Raw genomic sequence first — 18939 nt, 5'->3', positions numbered from 1 at the left:
TATTAAAAAAAAAAAAGCAAAACTGATGTGAGAGAGATACATCGATTGGTTGCCTCCCACATGCACCCTGACCAGGGCTGGGGATCGAGCTTGCAACCGAGGTACGTGCCCTTGACCAGAATTGAACCAGGCACCCTTCAGTCTTCCAGCTGGTGTTCTACCCACTGAGCAAAACCAGCCAGGGCCCTCATCAACTACTTGACTCCACGTGTGAGACTTGGGCATGATGAGTCTCTGCATGCTCCACGGTGAAGCAGATTCAGCCACAGGGCCTACCTCACAGTGTTGTTAGGAAGTGAAATAGTATATGGAGTATATGAAAGCACTTAGCACCGGCCAGCTGTGGGCTTATTTGGAGCCCCTGACTGTCAGGGCCTATTAGGGATTTGATGTATCTCAGCAGAAGGACTCAGAGGCCTAGTGCAGTGGTCGGCAAACTGCGGCCCCTTGAGTGTGGCTCTTCCACAAAATACCACGTGTGGGCACACACGCACAGTGTGATTGAAACTTCGTGGCCACACTCAAGGGGCCAAAGAGCCGCATGTGGCTCGCGAGCCGCAATTTGCCAACCACTGGCCTAGTGTGCCCTGTCGATGTATTTACTTCACGATGTCTCTTCTTTTTTCAGTTCCGTTATTTTATCCTCATAAACTGTGGAGCTAACATAGACCTATTGGATATCCTTCAGCCTGATGATGACGCCATATTTTTTGTGTGTGACACCCATAGGCCAGTCAATGTGGTGAATGTGTACAATGATACCCAGGTAACTAGGCTTTTGGGCCCATGCATCTCCTGCGTTCTCCCCTCTGGCTGTCTGTTATGCCAAGGACAGCATTGCACCTGGTGTCCTCAACAAGACAAGAACCTGGTTTTGTCCATCTTTGATGAGAAACATGACACCTAACCCTTGGAGTTCCTCGGCATGCATGTGTGGGATGTGCATGACCTGAAAGGTGTAGGGACCAGAACCCTGCACCGAGCCTGCCCTCGGAGCTCAGGCCTAGCCTCATTAACTATCAAGGGGCTCAGAGACATCTGCCCTGCCCATCCAAGGGGTGGCATGAGGACCAGCAAGGCGGGGGTGCAAAAGGCCGCTGTTAACTTAACCCCTTCCCCGGCAGAAACGTGTATACTCGTTTTCACAAAATGTTCTTTTTCAGTCGTCGACGAGTATACTAAGAAAATATGGTAAAAAAAATATGGTTTATAGGAAGACGAGTTACAAACTGTTTTCATAACCAGCATCAAAAATACTATATAGAACCAAAATAAAAAAATTAGTCTGAAAAAGAAACATTTTTAACAAAAAAATTATTGGGGGAGGGGTTAAAATGGCTCTGCTGCGTTTACTTTTTGAGCTTCTGAGCAGAACACGGAGCCTGGTGCAGAGCAGCCACCTAACCTTTCTCTGAGGTGATCTATTCCCACCCACGTTAGCAAAGTGTCGGCCCAGAATTCTCACGTCAAATCGCCGGCCTGGAACTGCTTTTACGGACAGGACTTTTCCTCACTTTGGGGTTGCACATCTTCGTGTCCTCTATCAGAGGCCAAGTTGTGGAGAGTTTGTTTTGTTGGCTTGGTGTGTGGCCTAAGAGGGAGCTTTTTCTAAGACTTAGTGACTGTAGATAGTTTTCAAGTGTTCTTGTAATTTCTGCAGACAGTGTGGTGTAACCCTAGCACCTCACTTAATGGAAATGAAAATTTTAAAATGCCTGAGAAGTTTGGAATTCTCAATCACGTGACTATGTGTGCAGAAAAGTTATGAGTCAACCAATTAGGAAATAAGATTCTTCAAGACACAAACATGTGGTGAATAGTTTTCTGTGAAGAGAGAGGAGAGACTTGATTGTTCTTTGTTTAAATCTTAGATCAAACTACTCATTAAACAAGACGATGACCTTGAAGTTCCCGCCTATGATGATATCTTTAGGGACGAAGCGGAGGATGAAGAACATTCGGAAGAACAAAAGGATGACGGGTCAGAGCCTTCTGAGAAGCGCACACGGTTAGAAGAGGTGGGTTTGGGCCTCTCACCAGCCTTAGGGAACCTGTCACTCCAGGAGGTCAGAGGTGAGTCTGGAGCCTGCTGGACCCAGACATAGCTGGGAGGTAGCCGGTGTGGGCATGTACAGGAGGTAACCGATCAATGTTTCTCTCTCACATCAATGTTTCTTTCTCTCCCTCTCATTTTCTCTCTAGAATGAAAAAAACAAACCACATTCCCTTGAGTGTGGATTAAAAAAAGATTAATTAGAATAGTAGCTGATGCATGATAGGATGTAAGAAACATTAGCTCTTATTAATCTGGTGGGGAAGCCAGTATGAGGCAGCGGTGGGTTATCCCCGATGACCTGGTGGTGGGGGTGTTAGAAAACGGAGGTAGACATGTCCTAATGTCTTCAGGGCTGATGGGTCAGAGGAGTCCCGGCCATCCCTCGCCTCATCTCTTCCCTTCTGTGGGAGCAGACTGTGCTCAGGTCACAGGAATTACCCCTATTTTTTAAAAAGATTTTATTGATTTTTCACAGAGAGGAAGGGTGAGAAATAGAGAGTTAGAAACATCAATCAGAGAGAAACATTGATCAGCTGCCTCCTGCACAACCCCTACTGGGGATGTGCCCGCAACCAAGGTACGTGCCCTTGACCGGAATCGAACCTGGGACCCTTGAGTTTGCCGGCCGACGCTCTATCCACTGAGCCAAACCGGCTAGGGCATGACCCCTATTTTGGATCTGAGTCCAATGGCTTCTGTCACATCAGAACGTTCTCGGGCTGTGGTGATACATTCCTGGCTCATTTGCTTACTTTTGTCTTCTATGTCCCTGTAACAGGAGATAATAGCAGAAACCATGAAAAGGAGGGAGCGAAGAGAGTGGGAGGCCCGGAGGTGAGTGTGCACTGCAAACAGCACCTTGCTCTGCCTTTGGGTCTGTGGCATCTGTGTTTTTCCCTGGGAGCCGCATGCAGTTTTCTCCCTTTGAGGATAATTTGTTTAGTTTAGAGCCTCTGGGCCTTTGGCTCCTCGAGTAAGCATGTGGTTCCTGCATTGGAGAACTTGGGGTCCTTTTTGTAGTCCTGGTCCCAGGAGTGACAGGAGCAGGCCCAAAGGTCTCCCAAATACATCACCAAGCATAATGGCCTCTGGTTCTTTTGTTTTTTATTGTTTTCCAGATGGAGATACTTTTACTTACAGACGTTTACAATTGATTTAGATTCCAATCGTGTAAAACTTATCATAGAAATAGAAGTACTATGTACTTAATTGGCCATTCTGCTCCTTTTTGAACTGTAGCTTACTTCAGTGTCGCCATGACAAGTCAGGCTGCAGTGAACAACCTTGTGCACATAGCAAGTTTGTCCTTGCTTGTTCCTTTAAATTGTCTTGGGATAATTTCTCAGACGTGGGGTTCTGGGACTGTTCCGTTGTACATCTCCCATTGCCACAGCGGTTTGTATTTCTATCGCTCCCTTCCCAGCCTCCTGCCTATACACTCCGAGAAAGGGTCAATAAGTGAAAACAGAGACTACCATGCCCTTATTGGCATTTCTTTGAGAACTGTAACATTTTAGCACCTTCCCCAAATGTTTGCTGTTCCCTGTTGAAGACTCGCGTTTTATGTCGCACTTTATTTTGTTACAGAAGAGACATCCTCTTTGACTATGAGCAGTATGAATACCATGGGACGTCAGTGAGTATGGATAGGTGGAATTCACCACAAAGTTCTGACTCGGGGGTCATTGTCCTGGAACATGAGGAGGAATGAGCATAGAGCCACAAAACTCTGGTCTGAATCTGAGCCCCATAATTTCCTACTGTGTGAGCTTGGGGAGGTGGTACAGTCTGAGCCTTAAATCCTCCACTAAAGGAAGAGAACAATCATTTCAGAGGCAGTTGTTAGGATTACCCTTGGTATCCAATCCACTCACACACTCTGGTCGGGCAGACCCGCTGCAGGAGTTCAGCTGGACTAGCTGTGGCCTGGCCCAGTGTGTGCCCCTCCCATGAGCATGGCTGCCTCTGGACTCCGGCTTTCCTCCTCTTTCTTTCAGTCGGCCATGGTGATGTTCGACCTGGCGTGGATGATGTCCAAGGATATGAATGACATGCTGTGGTATGTAGCCTCTAGTCGAGGTCACTCCCATTCGTGGCTTCCTTCCAGCAGCTCTGTCCGCCCAGTGAGGGCAGGGTCTGGAGGAAGATGTCACCATGTGCACCTCCCTTGTTCCCACTGGGAGCATTGGATGCAGACCCCTTTTCTGGGAACGTGCATGGCCCTGGCTTTCTTTCTAACTGTGAGGCTGTCAGGGCAGCACGTGAACTCTCAGGTGTGGAGGGAGCATGGCCAGTGCAGAGGGTCGGACGGTGGGGCTTGGGTACAGCTCCTCCCTTCCTGCTCTACCGCTGAGCCTTACAGAAGGAGCGTGAGATTTGAACAAGGCAGCCCTGCTAGGCATCTTTGCAACCCTGGCATGTCACCCCTCTGAGTTTGCTTTAAGCAGGACCTCTTGGTACCCTGGGGTGGAAAAGTCAGGAGGAGGTGGGTGGGGTTGGTCCCAGGGATGACACCCCAGGTGGCATTCTCTGAAGAGGTCCCGGTGAGGTGGGCGCATGCTGCACTGAGAGATGTGGTGGGTGCTCCAGTGTCCCGTCTCCCACCCCCAGGGCCTCTCTTGTCTCACTTTGTGCCCAGTGCCAGCTGTTTTCAGCTGTGGCCCTGGAGGGGTGTCTTGAAGGACACTGCCCGGGACCAGCAGACAGCACACACCTCGGGTCTTGGTCCCTCCTGCTGTGGGCCGGCTGAGACCCCATGGAGGTCAGTCTAGCCCAGATCTCCATGATCTCATCCACAAAAGATAAGCTCGGAGAAGGAACCTTGGAAGGTTACTAAGGAGCCTAAGTGCTGTTACTTTATGCCCCGTCATTTTACACAGGAAGGACAGGGAGCTGTGGACGTGACGAGGGCATATCTCAGAGAGGGGTAATGTGAGGGGCTCAGAGGCAGAGTGAGGCACGGTGTCTGCTGCAGTCCTGCACTGGCAGGACGAGGGCGGAGAGTGGCGGGCGAGCCAGGATATAGAGAGTGGTGCCCTGCGCCCTTGTTCTTGATCTCCCTCCTTGTGTATAAAAAGTTCCTGCAGTGGTAGCACTGAACCAGGAGCCCTGAGTCTCCCCCATCACCTCTCCACCTCAGAGACTAGCTGTCCGAGGGTGGGCCTGGGTCTGGCCATGATGGCAGGACGCTCCTGCCTGCCCCGCCCTGTGCAAGGCCTCATTGCCCTCTCCTCTTTTTCCAGGTGGGCCATCGTGGGACTAACAGACCAGTGGGTACAAGACAGGATCACTCAGTAAGGATGTACTCCCTCGGGCTGTTCAAGGTCGGCCTGTGCTGGGAGGATGTACATGGCCCAGCCGCAGGCTCTGAGTTTGCATCACTGTAGAGCCCCACTGAGGAGGGGCCCGCATTGGGCCCGAGTCCTTGTCGCCGAGGAAGGGCTTAGGACAGGAAGTCTGTCAGAGTAGCATGTGGCCTTACGTGGACGTTTCGTCCACTCTCGGGGACCCCAGCAGGTGGAGCCAGAGGGGAGAGGAGGGAGCCCAGTCTCCCCGAGCTGGGTGCTGTTTTCGCCCTGTGCTATAAAGGTATGGCCCATGCACAGTGGACGCAGGGCAGGAGGCGGAGTCCTGCCAGGGAGGGTGGGTGAGGGTTGCAGGAAGGCCAGGCATGGAATGAATCCTTTTTTTGCCCCTCAGTGGGCAGACTTTGGTGCTTGCCATTGGAATCAGACAGGCAGGCTGAAAGGCCACCGAATGCAGGTGCCAAGGAGGGGCAGGGTGCTGGTGCCCTCTCTCATCCCTACTCTGGTAGCCGGCAGGTGGGGACTCCAAGGGAATCAAAAGGACCTTGGCACCAAGACGTTAACCCTTTCCCAGGGGACCCGAGTCTGTCACCTGGCACCGCCCCAGGCACAGCCTCCTTGTACAGTTTGCAAAGGTCCCCGTGCCCCTATTTTCTGCCTCCCCTACCTTTCTAAGTCTGCAGTGTGGCCGAGGGAGTGGGAGGGTCCTGAGTTTCAAAGGCCCGGGGGCACTTCCTGGATCTGTCATCTGGGCCCAGCCTGCTGCCCTGCTGGTCCTCACTCCCTCTTCCCTGTTAGGTTAGCATGGGGGGTATGCAGTGCTAGGCGCCATCCCTGGCCTGTGGCCTCCCCTTAGGTGAGGCCACACTATTACTGTCGTGTTCAGTGGCCCCTTTAGGTGGCCCTGGACTCCGGTCTCTCCTGGGCTCGGAAGCACTTCCTGTGCCTGGTCCGCACCCCCTGCTGCGGATCACTGTCACCTGCGGATCACTGTCCACTTGACCGTGGCTGGCAGGCAGGGCTGCAGCCCACTCTCAGAAGGCCTCAAATAAGTCATGGCAGGGCAGCTGATGCCCGGAGGAGAGTGCAGGGGAGGTGGGGGCCTGAGCTCCCCCCGCCAGCTCTGCTCAGCTCCCCCGGCACCCAGGCCTGCCACCCACTTTGCCATGATTGCTTTCTAGGCAGAGGTGGTGGGCTGACCCTTGAGCCTGTGAGGGGAAGCCCCGAGGGAGGGGGAAGCCGTGGCAGGCTGCACGTGAGGAGAGGAGGGAGCCCACCCAGGCCAGCAGTGCTTCCTTCCCAGGATGAAGTACGTGACCGACGTCGGCATCCTGCAGCGCCACGTGTCCCGGCACAACCACCGGGACGAGGACGAGGAGAACGCCCTCTCTGTGGACTGCATGCGCATCTCCTTCGAGTACGAGTATCCTTGTGGCTCAGGCCTTCGGGGTGCAGGCAGCGCCCCTGCCCTCAGATACTTTGTTCTGTCGTGCATTGTTGTCACCTCTGCAGACCCCAGCCCATGTCCCCTGTGTTTGGCGTGCTTGCTGGCCACAGCCCTTCAGGTTGTGCAGCTGTGACTGCCATGTCCCCAGGATGGGCATCAGATAAGAGGCTTTGAGAAGAGGGGTCCCCTGTGCCCCTGGGCTGGGCAAGGCACCAGGTACTAGGGATGCAGGTTCTGCCTCACCTTGTCTGTGAGGCTTTGGCTCCTAGGCACCAAAGCTGTTTTAAGAAGCATCCCGTGTGTATTTAGAGCTCACTGTAGGCCTGGTGCTAAGTGTATGCAGGTCAAGGGCTTGAGGGACTGCCTGTGTGGTGGAGGCAGTTTAGTGACATTTGCAGACTCCTGTCAAGTCAGGAAAAAGGTGAACCAGCATGTGATTCCATAGTGGGCGTTTCATGCGATCATATGGGGGTTTGATGGAGTAAGTGGCCCTGTGAGCCCAGAGCAGTAACTGAGTTCACTTTTCAGTGTGTAAAAGGTTCTTGAACTGCTGACTGGAGGAAAGGATGGTGGCCTGGGTCAGACCACAGCAGTGAGTGTAAGGCATGATGGGGTAGCTGCTTAGGTGGCAGAATAATGGCAAGGACAGTGCCTTCCTTTCCCAGTGCTGAGTTGGCTGGGAATGAGTAAAAACATGGATTTGGACACGTCATGTAGAGGTGCTGGGTGCGGGGCGGCTGAATTCCTGGGAGAGGGGCCACAGTGTGCAGGAACCCACTGGGAATTGAGTCCAGACATGTGACATTCAGGACCCGGGCTTGCTGGGGTGTGGGCAGAGAGGTCGGTGGCTATGGAGGGGCAGCGAAGAGAACACGGGCTGCCACCTGCCCAGAGGCTGGCCTGGGGGAGGCAGGTATGTTGGCAGGAGTAGTGTTACATCGATGCAGACAGGGCCAGCCTGGCATCCTGCCTGAGACCCTCCAGTGAGAGGAGAGGCCTTGGAGTTGGGAATATCCTTGCACACACCCTCACTATTGACCCCATGAGCAGTGAGGGGCGTATTCAGGAAGAGAGGTGAGGATGGGGCCTTTGCTGAGGGAGTCCAGGCGGCAGGGGGATGGGTGGGGTGGAGGGCAGGGTCAGGAGAAGGATGCAGGGAGTCACAAGGTTCTCTCTAACCACAGTAAGGCTCTCAGAACCCCTTCAGTTTCCCTGTCTGTCACACAGAGGTAATGGTGTACACCCACAATCTCACAATCTCTGTATATGGGTTAAATTAAGCAAGAAGGACAAAAGGCTCCAGTGTACTCAGGTGTTAACTGAGTACCTGGTGAATGGAGCAGGCCATCTACTAGAGCATCAAAAGGGGGCCCTCACAGGGTGGGGGGGCCCCAGGTTATGGTGCAGCCTCCTTGACTGCAGGCCCAGCCTCCGCCTGGTGCTCTACCAGCACTGGTCCCTCCACGACAGCCTGTACAACACGTGCTACACTGCAGCCAGGTTCAAGCTCTGGTCTGTGCACGGGCAGAAGCGGCTCCAGGAGTTCCTTGCGGACATGGGGTGAGGGACCCCTTGACCTGAAGTCCCCCAAGAGACTCCCCTTCATTGTGACTGACGTGGTTGTAATATTGAGCTTTGTCTATTTCTGCCATAAATTCCTCACTCTGAGTTCCCAGAATATCCTCTGAAGGCCCAGGCTGAGATATCCCTTGTTTACAAACACTGGGGCCCTTGTGGGGTTCTCCCCAACCCCCCACCTTTGGTGTTCAGCGTCAGCGTTGTCTATTTGAAGTCAGGTTGTGTATGACTAGTGCTTGCCACCTTTCCAGTCTCCCCCTGAAGCAGGTGAAGCAGAAGTTTCAGTCTATGGACATCTCTTTGAAGGAGAATTTGCGGGAGCTAATTGAAGAATCTGCGAATAAATTTGGGTAAACACATGTTTTTCTGTACTAAGCTTTGTTAAGGTTTTGGTTTTAACCACATTTCCTAAAATAACGTAAAAAAACAGGAATGCACAAATGAGCATGACCTGCCCAGCCTTCCCTGAAGTTTTCAGTTCTCTCTGGGTTACAGATAGGGGCTTTGTGAAGTGCCCAAAAGGTCCAGAATCCTTAAATCCCAGGGCTGAGGTCGACTCAGTGTGTCCCTCTCTGGACACAGGGAATGCCGGGGGAGAGCCCACTGGGTCCGGGCTCAGGCGAGTTCTACCAACCACTGCCGCTCTCCAGCACTGCCCTCCTGGCATCCTGGGGCATGGGAGAGGACCGTGCACAACCTGGCCTGACAGCTAGTTCTGCTCCCAACCAGCTGAGCGGCTTTGGACCGGGCGTTCAGTGCCCAGGTTACAGGGCTCTACATCAGGCCTTCTAACCCCCTTTATTCTCTGACCAAAAGAGCCATACTGCTGCTGGGGGCTGGAAAGCGGGGAACAGCAGCACATTTTGCTGTCCTGCCTAGTGGTAAGAGCTCACCCACAACTTGATACTCCCATGTGCCCCTGCGGTGACAGCCACGTTGCTTCCTCCTGTTGCAGGATGAAGGACATGCGCGTGCAGACTTTCAGCATTCATTTTGGCTTCAAGCATAAGTTCCTGGCCAGTGATGTGGTCTTTGCTACCATGTCACTGATGGAGAGCCCCGAGAAAGACAGCTCGGGGACAGATAACTTCATCCAGGCTCTGGACAGTCTCTCCAGGTAGTGGACATGGCTGTGGCCTCTAGCCCCTCAGGCCGTCTCCTGCCCTCAACCTCACACTGCCCAGGGAGGCAGGTCTCAGGGACCCCCGGGGTGTGGATGTGACTTTGGCCTGCAGAAACTGCTGACCTGCAAATTAGAATCACATATAAGTTGTGTGTACTTATGGTTTCGTTTCTCTTGGGTACATGCCTAGGAATGAACTTGTTGGGTCATACACTGCCCTCATCCCAGGATTGATGGGTCAGTTTTAGACACTGTCTGCTGACTTCCTGCTATGACAAAAGAGCATTTTTCTCACCTTTGTGCTCCTTCCCCTCCTGTTGTTACAGTCTGCCACTATTTTTAGCTCCTTTGTAACTTCAACATACTTACATCTTGTTCTGTCACCACTGTCTCCTGTCTCCCTTCTTTGTAAGAAAAGGATCTCAGCATTCCTACTTTTCACCTTCCCCGCCCCCCCAATCAATCTAGGCTTTTACGTTTTAGGTTGAGAACACTTAATCTTGAGTGAGAGAAGAGAATGTGAGTCATCTCGCTTTTGGCTATAGGTTGGTTCTGAAAGATGGAAATCAATGAACAGCGTTACTTCACTGCGCTAGTAAAATACTTCAGAGTCGGTAATGAGCAGTGGTCACATTATGTTCTGCCCTAGCGCTTTGTTTTTCCTGGAGCTCTGATGTGCCTTTTATCACATCCAGTTTCTTCTTGGCTCTCCTTTCAGCAGTTTTTCCCCAAGTCCCCTTTGTCAGTGAGAGCCTGGGTTATGTTTTTTCACTCCAGCCTGGACCTGCAGCTCCCGACGCCTGTTGTCCGCGGCCATCGTGGATGGCCCTTAACTGCGCCCCTGCTTTGGAGCCAACATTTCTCGGCATCCTCATCTTTTGTCTTTTTTTTTTTTTACTCCTTCGTTTCGCTAGAGCACAATCTCGAATAACTTTTAAAGAAAGAGCGCGTGAGGAGTATAAACGTTCTGAGTTGCACTTCTGACCATGTCTCTTTCTACCCTCTTCTGACTGCTGGATTGTCTCGTATAGAATTCTAGGTAAAAGGTAATTCTTGTTGAAGGTGGATTCCATTGCTCACGTCTTCCAGTAGCCATAGCCAGTGGTGCTAGTAAGTCTCAGCCATTTTGGTTTCTCTTTTTTTTTTTTATAAATGTGTTCCCAGCTCATCTGAAGAAGCTTACAGGGTCTTTTATTCTCAGTGTTCCAGAATTTCCTAGTGATGTGTCTAGGGTGGATCTTGTTTCATGTATTATATGGGGCTCAGTGAGCCCTTTCAATACGAGGTTCTGTGTCTTTAAGCTTGAGAATGCTTTTGTGCTATTTTTTAAAAAATATTATTTTAGTGATTTTTTTACAGAGAGGAACGGAGAGGGATAGAGAGTTAGAAACATCGATGAGAGAGAGAGACATCGATCAGCTGCCTCTTGCACACCCCCTACTGGGGATGTGCCTGCAACCAAGGTACATGCCCTTGACCGGAATCAAACCTGGGACCCTTCAGTCTGCAGGCCGACGCTCTATCCACTGAGCCAAACCGGTTAGGGCAGTGCTATTTTTTTTTAATTGTTGAGAGTATGTGCTATTTCTTTACTATCCCCCAACACATGTATGTCAATGTTTTTTATTTTCTTTCCAGACTTCCTAGAATAATGCTCTAGCTCTTATTTTTGTCTTATATTTCCATGTCTTTGTTTTGTTATTAATGTTAAGGAAGCTTTTTTGTATCCTCTTGTCTTGGAAAGAGAATTTTTTATTTTTGCTATTATTTTACTTTCCACAAACACTTCCTAGTATTAAATGGTTCCTTTTTTATAGCATGCAGTTCTTGGTTTATGAATACACTAGTTGCCCAAATCTCTTTGAAGACATTAGAGTTCATTTTCTTTTTTTCTCCAAATTATCTCATTTTCCTCTTGGGTCGTTTATTCAGGCCCCAGGTGTTTCTCAATGTCTGATGGTTCTTCACATTCAAGAGGGGGGCGGGCTGTAGAGCCCTGGGTTTTGGGCACAGCCTGCTAGCCAGAAGGCATCACTTCATCTTGAGGGGTGGGAGTCAGTGTGACACTTGGGGAACCTTAACTTCTGGGTGCAGAGGCTTTGCTTGAGGACCTCACTTCTCCATGAGGGTTCATTTTGATGTACTCAGAGGGGAACCTTCCATTTTGTGGCAAAAGGTGAAAATCCATTTGTCAGGTCCTCCCTGCAGCCCTTGCCCAGGGCTCTCTGATCAGAGCCCTCCAGGCGCCTTCCAAGGCCTGCTGGGCAGGGTCTTCTCCCGCTACTGGCTTTTAGCTTTCTGCCTTCTGATGCCAGCACCCCTTCCCACCTCTCCTGTCCATCACTGTGGGTTTATACAGTGTTTACTCCTTCCTTCCCGTGAAAGGAAACTCAGGAGGGCGAGAAATCAACGGTCATCCCTACATTCTCTCCTGACCCAGGAACCAAGCGTTCTGTTTGACTCTGTGCTGAAGCCATGTGTCTGCCGTGTTACAGGGGTAACCTGGACAAGCTATACCACGGCCTGGAGCTTGCCAAGAAGCAGCTGCTAGCTACGCAGCAGACCATTGCCAGCTGCCTGTGCACCAACCTCGTCATCTCCCAGGGACCTTTCCTCTACTGCTCCCTCATGGAGGTTAGGCTGCCTCGGATACGGATGGGCACCGGCCACATCTGCTGGTGGTCCCTCTGACCGAGTGTCTTCTCCCTGCAGGGCACTCCAGACGTCGCGCTGTTCTCCAAGCCAGCCTCCCTGAGTCTGCTCAGCAGACACCTGCTCAAGTCTTTTGTGTGTTCGGTAAGGAGCCGGGTGGGTGGGTGCCAGAGGGCAGACTTTTTGGAGCAGCGCTCAGATGGGCACTAGAAGCTGGCCTTGGGTGCCTGTGGCTATTCACCAGCTACAGGGTCTGGGCAAACCCTTCCTCAGCTGACCCCCAGGAACCTTCCAGTTCCCATAAGCTCTGATTTTGTCGCTGGCCATTCTGGTCACTCAGACAAATGGGAGGGCCTCAGGGAGCATGCGGGACTAGGATTCATGTTCTGCTGTTGCAGATCAGGGAAAGATGAAGTTGGTTGGAGCAAATTTGCTTCCCAGCACAGGTTTGTTTTCTGGGCTTACTTTCCCATTTCTGTGTGGTTCTGTCTTCCCTATGACCTGACACCCTTCTTAGCCTTGGCCTGGGACCCCTCCCCCCCCACCCCCCATAGTTCAGCTGGCATTGGAACAGGGACCCTACCCTGATAATGTGAGCACTTTCCCAGGTGTGGTCAAGGAAAAGATTATCCCTCACATTTCAGCAATCACTCTTCTTCCAGGATGAGGTTTACACTGGTGGGGAAGATGAAGCCGTATGAGGGAGGGGGCTTAATTGGGGAGGGCTTCCTGGAGGAGGTGGTAACTGTGTCAGGACCTAAAGGAGGTGAGGGAGGAAACAGCTAAGGGGAAGTGGGGCCTTGACCATCAGCACAGGAGGAAGCTGAAGCAGCCGATGGATGCTTGAGCATCTCTTCTGGTGAAATGGAGCCCCGGAAGGCTTCTGGGAGTTGAGCAGTGGCTCTGTCAGGTCCTGGGTACTGAATGCGGCACTCATCCTTCAACACCGTGACTGGGGATGTTTTGCCTCCACAAAGTTCAGCTGGCATTGGAACAGGGACCCTACTCTGATAATGTGAGCACTTTCCCAGGTGTGGTCAAGGAAAAGATTATCCCTCACATTTCAGCAATCACTCTTCTTCCAGGATGAGGGTTTACACTGGGGGCTAGTTTAGACAAATGTTGAATAGAAGGTTGAGATGACCTCGTACCAATCAACTGACCAATAAAATTACTTGAAAACAGTCAAGTAGGGACAAATTTTCAAGTTCTCTAGGCTGTGTTTAAATCTCAGCCTCTTCATTTACCAGTTGTGTGATGTGAGGTCTATTATTTGACCGGAGCCTCAGTTTCCCTATCTGTAGAATGGGTGAGGTCCATTCATTTTTCAGATGTTTATTAAACATCCACTGCCTGCTGGGCTCTGATGTCATAGGGTGACCATCCATTAGGTTCAAGTCCCAGAATGGCCCTCACATCTGGACAGACCAGGACAGTTGGTCACCTTGGTTGTGGGACGTGGGTGTCATGGACATAGCAGTGAAGGAAACACTCGAGTCTCGGTGTTGAGGAAGCACACATGCTAGCGAGAGAGACAGACGAATAAGTACATGCAGTGTCAGGTGGTGGCACACACTGGGGAAGATGAAGCCGTATGAGGGAGGGGGCTTAATTGGGGAGGGCTTCCTGGAGGAGGTGGTAACTGTGTCAGGACCTAAAGGAGGTGAGGGAGGAAACAGCTAAGGGGAAGTGGGGCCTTGACCATCAGCACTGGTCATTCCTTCAGGAGGAAGCTGAAGCAGCCGATGGATGCTTGAGCATCTCTTCTGGTGAAATGGAGCCCCGGAAGGCTTCTGGGAGTTGAGCAGTGGCTCTGTCAGGTCCTGGGTACTGAATGCGGCACTCATCCTTCAACACCGTGACTGGGGATGTTTTGCCTCCACAGACGAAGAACCGGCGCTGCAAGCTGCTGCCCTTGGTGATGGCTGCCCCACTGAATGTGGAACAAGGCACAGTGACTGTGGTGGGCATCCCTCCAGAGACCGACAGCTCGGACAGAAAGAAGTGAGTCTTGTTCTACATGTCCTGGGAGCTTGCGGGGTTTAGGGGGTGCAGGGGTGTCATTAGCTCGTGAGCCCTTTGGAGTTGGGTGAGGTTTGTCCTCAAAGCCACACCAGGGAGACCCTTATCTTCGATGAGGCAAAGCTTGGAGGGCTTCAATCCACAGGTGGCAGGTTATCCCCTCTCCTGTTGGACATTCATGCTGTTTCCAACTCTGTTGTTATTATTTTTTAAATATTTTTTATTGACTTTTAGAGAGAGAGGAAGGGAGAGGGGGAGAGAGAGAGAGAGAAACATTGATTGCTGCCTCCTGCACACACCCTGCAACCTTTCAGTGCATGGGATGATACCCAATCAACTAAGCCACACCAGTTGAGGCCAACTCTTTGTTGTTACTAATAACTAGTGGGTTTGAGTCAGGCTCATCTTCTTGTACTTCTGCAAAGCTTTCCTCACATCTAAATGTATTTCTGGCCCTTCCCTGCATCTTCAGCACTGTGTTCTTGCCCTTCTCTTGCATCAGTGTTAAGTCTCCTCCTGGCCACTCCTTCCACACCAGGTGTTGGCCAGCAGGCAAGGCCAAGGGCTCCCTGGCTCTCCCTGCTGCCCCTCCATGCTGTGCAAACTGGAGAACTTTTGCCTCCTAAGTGCAATCAGTGCCCCAGGTTAAGTGCTCCCCAACAGATACCATAAGGCGACCTTGGATGGATGCTGAGTGACAGCAGGTAGCAGGAAGCTGCCACCCAGCTTCCTGGCAGGGCAGCTTGGGTGGTCAAGGACCAACCAATATTTTGTGCCCCTCATTTTTCCCAACGAGCCTTTGTTGGCCTCTGCCATAGAGGACAGATCAATCGTAGCTCCATTGTCATGAGCTTTGACCTCCTGTATTTGCAAAGGCCATTTAGTAGGAAATTGGGTGAGACAATGAACTTTTTTAGACAAGTGCTTCTAAGTGACTAAGCTGCTCTCCAAAGTTTCTCCATGAGTCTCCAATTCACGATCACACAGGTTGTAGCTGGCCAGGGCTCATGCCTGGGTCCCAGGCAACCAGCAAGCACTTCCCTCATGGTGTCATCACAGTCACCTTCATTCTTCCTCCAGTCACTTTGTCATTGGACGTCATATGTGTAACCATGCTTAGTGCTAGCTCTGAGTGTGCACAGTCCCTTGTGAGAGTTGCCATGGAAGTTTGAAGCACATGTCCTTCCTCTGGCCTCCACTCTGTGGTGGGCCCAAGAGCCCCTTTCCCACAACTCACTTCGTCTGCTGCCAGCCCTTAGCTGCCCCAGCCCTGAGCCCCCAGGGTGTGGGCCCATGCTCTACGCTATCTCTCTGCTGCCCTGTGCTCTTAGCAGCTCGGTACTCCTGCCTCCTGCCCTTGTTGGCCAAGTTCCGGCCGCATGCCAGAACCCAGCTCTGCAGCCTCCTCCCAGTCCTATCTTACTGTGCGTAACCTGGTCTCATTTGAGACCCCTGTCCCAGCAGTTTTCACTGAGCCTCTGCCTCTCACCTGCTCCAGCTGCCAGCACAATGACAGGCATGAAGGAGGCTGCGGTCAGAGCCATGGGCATGAAGCCCTGGGGGTGCAAATGGACATTCACTCCCTGAGGGCTGAGAAGGGCTCAGTAGGGTACAGATGGGAAGCAGCAATGAGAGGTGTTGCCAGCCCAGTGAGTGGTGGTGAGGCCTCAGAGGGCAGTGGCCCAGGAAGGGACATGAGTCCTGATGGGAGGAACTGGCAGCTGGGAAGGAGTTTGGGCTGAATCTGGTGTGTGTCCAGAGACATGGGAAGGGTCTGTCACTGTGGCAGGGCCCCCAATGTGCCTGTTATGTGTCTGCAGCTTTTTTGGGCGGGCATTTGAGAAGGCAGCGGAGGGCACCAACTCCCGGACACTGCACAACTATTTTGACTTCTCAGGTAAGAGTCCAATGTATTGGGGCCCATTCAAGGCCAGCACTGGCCTTGGAAACAGGGAAGCTGGCATCACCTGAGATACCTTGCCAGCAGCCCTCTCATCCTGCTGGAACCAGTCCTGAGCCTGGCTTCTCTAGGCAGCTCAGGGAGCTCTGGAATGCTTCAGACCGACAGGCTCCCAGGAGAAGAAACAGGTGCTGCCCAGGAACCCATAGGCCTGGCCCTTGAGATCACTTCACCAACGAGCCTAGAGGACTGGCCACTCACCAGAGCCTCCAGGGCCCAGCCTCACCCATCATGGTCTACAACCCGTCTATGGGTTGTAGAAACACCAGAGCCTAAGCTCTCAACCCCCAAGATGGCGAAGTAGGTACCCCTCCCATGACCACGTCAAAATTCCAACTAAACTACAGAGCAACCATCATGGAAAACTGCCTGAAGTCTCGCTGAACAGAAGTCCTATAATAAAAGATATGAAGAAGCAGCCACATGGAGACTGGTAGAAGGGGGTGGAGACAGAATGGCTGGTCCCTCACCCACCTGTGGCAGTTAAAAATCAGGACTTACATGGTATTGTGCTGAGTGAAATAAGTCTGACAAAGAAAGACAAATACCATATGATTTCATGTATATGCAAAATCTAAAGAACCAAAGAAACAGCATCAACACTCATAGATACAGAGAACATTTTAAAAGTTGCCAGAGGGTATGAGGAACAGTTTGGGGGCTGAGTGAAAAAGGTGAAGGGATTAAGAATCACAAATTGGTTGTTATAAAGTAGTCCTGGGGATGTAAGTACAGCATAAAGAAAATAGTCAGTGGTATTGTAATAACTATGTATTGTGCCAGATGGGTACTAGATTTATTGGGGGATCACTTCATAAGTTATATAAATGCCTAATCACTGGGTTGTACATCTGAAACTAATTTAATATTGTATGTCAAGAAAAAGAACCAGCCGGGCTTGTGGTGACTGGAGGGCACCACTCCCACCATTGTGCAGGCCAGCAGCTCTTGTCTGTGTTGTGAGGGGCCCACCTGAGGTTTCCATGTGGTTTGCATGATCGCTCAGGTACTGGCCCCACCCATGTGTTGCATGAGCCCAGAGAATGGGAGAGCCCTGCCCAAGTGGTGGCTTTAGGAGAATCATACCTGTAGCCAGCCACGGCCCCTGCACTACCCTGAAACTTCTCTAGGCATCAGCATGGAACATGGCTTCCATTTGGCCATATTTGCTTTTTATTCTTGCTGACAGATTTTAAGACAGATGCGTTGATATTTCACCCCTGTATTAGTCTGCCCAGGCTGCCATAACAAAGTACCACAGACTGGGGGGTTTAAACAACATAAATGTATTTCTCGACCGTTATGAAGACTAGACATCTTAGATCAAGGCATCTACAGAGTCAGTTTCTTTTGAGGCCCCTCTCCTTGGCTTGTAGATTGCCATCTCCCTCTGTGTCCCTGTCCAAATCTCTTATAGGAACACCAGTCAGATTGCATTGGGACCCACTATAACTGCCTTGTTTAATCACCTTTTTAAAAGCCCTGTCTCCAAATATGTAGTCGCATTCGCAGGTGCTGGGGTTAGGCCTTCAACATATGAATCTGGGAGGATATACTTCAGCCCTTAATACCCATCTCTTTTTCTTTTATTTATTTTTGAAATATATTTTTATTGATCAGAGAAGTAGGGAGAGGGAGAGAGAGAGATAGAAACATCAATGATGAGAGAGAATCATTGATCGGCTGCCTCCTGCACGTTCCCTACTGGGGATCGAGCCTGCAACCCAGGCATATGCTGTCGACCGGAATCAAACCAGGACCCTTCAGTCCACAGGCCAACACGCTATTCACTGAGCCAAACCCGCCAGGGCTCACCACCTGATTTCTTAATGATGATGATCACTATGATCAGAGACCCAGTCTTCATTCCAGTTGCCTCAGTGTCTAGAGCTGGCTTCTTCATACTGGGCCCACTCAGGCTGTGGCTCAGTTGGGTGGGTTCACCTCCAGCAGCAGCCCCCCAATTGCTGTTTCGTGTCTGAGAGGTGGGAGAGATTGATGCTGGCTGACCTGCAGGATGCCCTAGCTATACCTGGGGAGGGTTTGTGGGCCAGGAGCTGCTTGGCTTCCCCTGTGGGTGGAGATCATGGGTAGCCCTGGCCAGTATGCCTGGGTGAGCTGAGCTTGAGGCTCCTGGAGCTGTGACTCATGGCAGAGACAGCGGCAGGACCAGGCCAGGCCAGTTTGCCCTCTAATGAGGGCCCATGTGTTTGTCTGAGCCTGATGCCCTCCAGAAGTAAAGGCAATTCACATTGTGTCACCCTTGTACAGGAGAGGACACTTAAGCTGAGGGACTGGCCAGAGCAGGACGGAAGGCTGGCTTCAGGGCCTCTCACAACCCACTGTGGGGCAGCACTCTGTCCAGCAGAGTGGAAGGCCTATCTGTGCCCAGGACTATGGTGTTAAAAGTCATCCCTGTGTCCCTTCTGTTGCCTGTCAGTGCTGTTCCCCTGGCTGCCTGGAGGGTCCTCACCAACAGGGCAGCTGGAGGTTTCTGAGGATTAAATACAGTGGGATGGGGAAGTATAACTTCTTAGTCCAGAATATTCCAGGCCATCAGGGAGCCAAGTCCATTTTGGAATGTACTGGAGGGTTCCAGCCCTGGGTGGTTGGAAAGAAGTTAATGTGCTGTGGCTTGTTTTTCTCACGTCTCCCTCCCGTCCCTACTCCTCCCTTCTCACAAGATGTTTTTCTTTCATTACTGCAGTAATTGAACTGAAAGCGGAGGATCGGAGCAAGTTTTTGGACGCGCTTGTTTCCCTCCTGTCCTGAGGGTGAGTGCGGGGGGGGGGGGGC

General features: G+C 51.5%; 1 protein-coding gene across 1 annotated transcript in view; it reads left to right on the top strand.

Annotated features, from left to right (window-relative positions):
• CDC45 (cell division cycle 45) overlaps positions 1 to 18939 on the top strand; it is a 22607-nt gene that overhangs the window by 2386 nt on the left and 1282 nt on the right. Inside the window, exons 4-18 of the mRNA XM_006768832.2 lie at positions 629 to 766; positions 1872 to 2018; positions 2835 to 2890; positions 3644 to 3692; positions 4054 to 4115; positions 5299 to 5349; positions 6665 to 6784; positions 8237 to 8368; positions 8638 to 8736; positions 9342 to 9503; positions 12005 to 12143; positions 12222 to 12305; positions 14047 to 14165; positions 16004 to 16080; positions 18851 to 18917. Coding sequence (XP_006768895.1) covers positions 629 to 766; positions 1872 to 2018; positions 2835 to 2890; positions 3644 to 3692; positions 4054 to 4115; positions 5299 to 5349; positions 6665 to 6784; positions 8237 to 8368; positions 8638 to 8736; positions 9342 to 9503; positions 12005 to 12143; positions 12222 to 12305; positions 14047 to 14165; positions 16004 to 16080; positions 18851 to 18915 — 1500 coding nt within the window. The 3' untranslated portion in view covers positions 18916 to 18917. The remainder of the gene's footprint in view (positions 1 to 628; positions 767 to 1871; positions 2019 to 2834; positions 2891 to 3643; positions 3693 to 4053; positions 4116 to 5298; positions 5350 to 6664; positions 6785 to 8236; positions 8369 to 8637; positions 8737 to 9341; positions 9504 to 12004; positions 12144 to 12221; positions 12306 to 14046; positions 14166 to 16003; positions 16081 to 18850; positions 18918 to 18939) is intronic.

Source organism: Myotis davidii, unplaced genomic scaffold, assembly GCF_000327345.1.
Source record: "Myotis davidii unplaced genomic scaffold, ASM32734v1 scaffold223, whole genome shotgun sequence".
Classification (NCBI taxonomy): Eukaryota; Metazoa; Chordata; class Mammalia; order Chiroptera; family Vespertilionidae; genus Myotis; species Myotis davidii.
The sequence above is the reverse complement of the archived record's forward strand: the minus strand, read 5'-3'. Positions and strand labels throughout refer to the sequence as shown.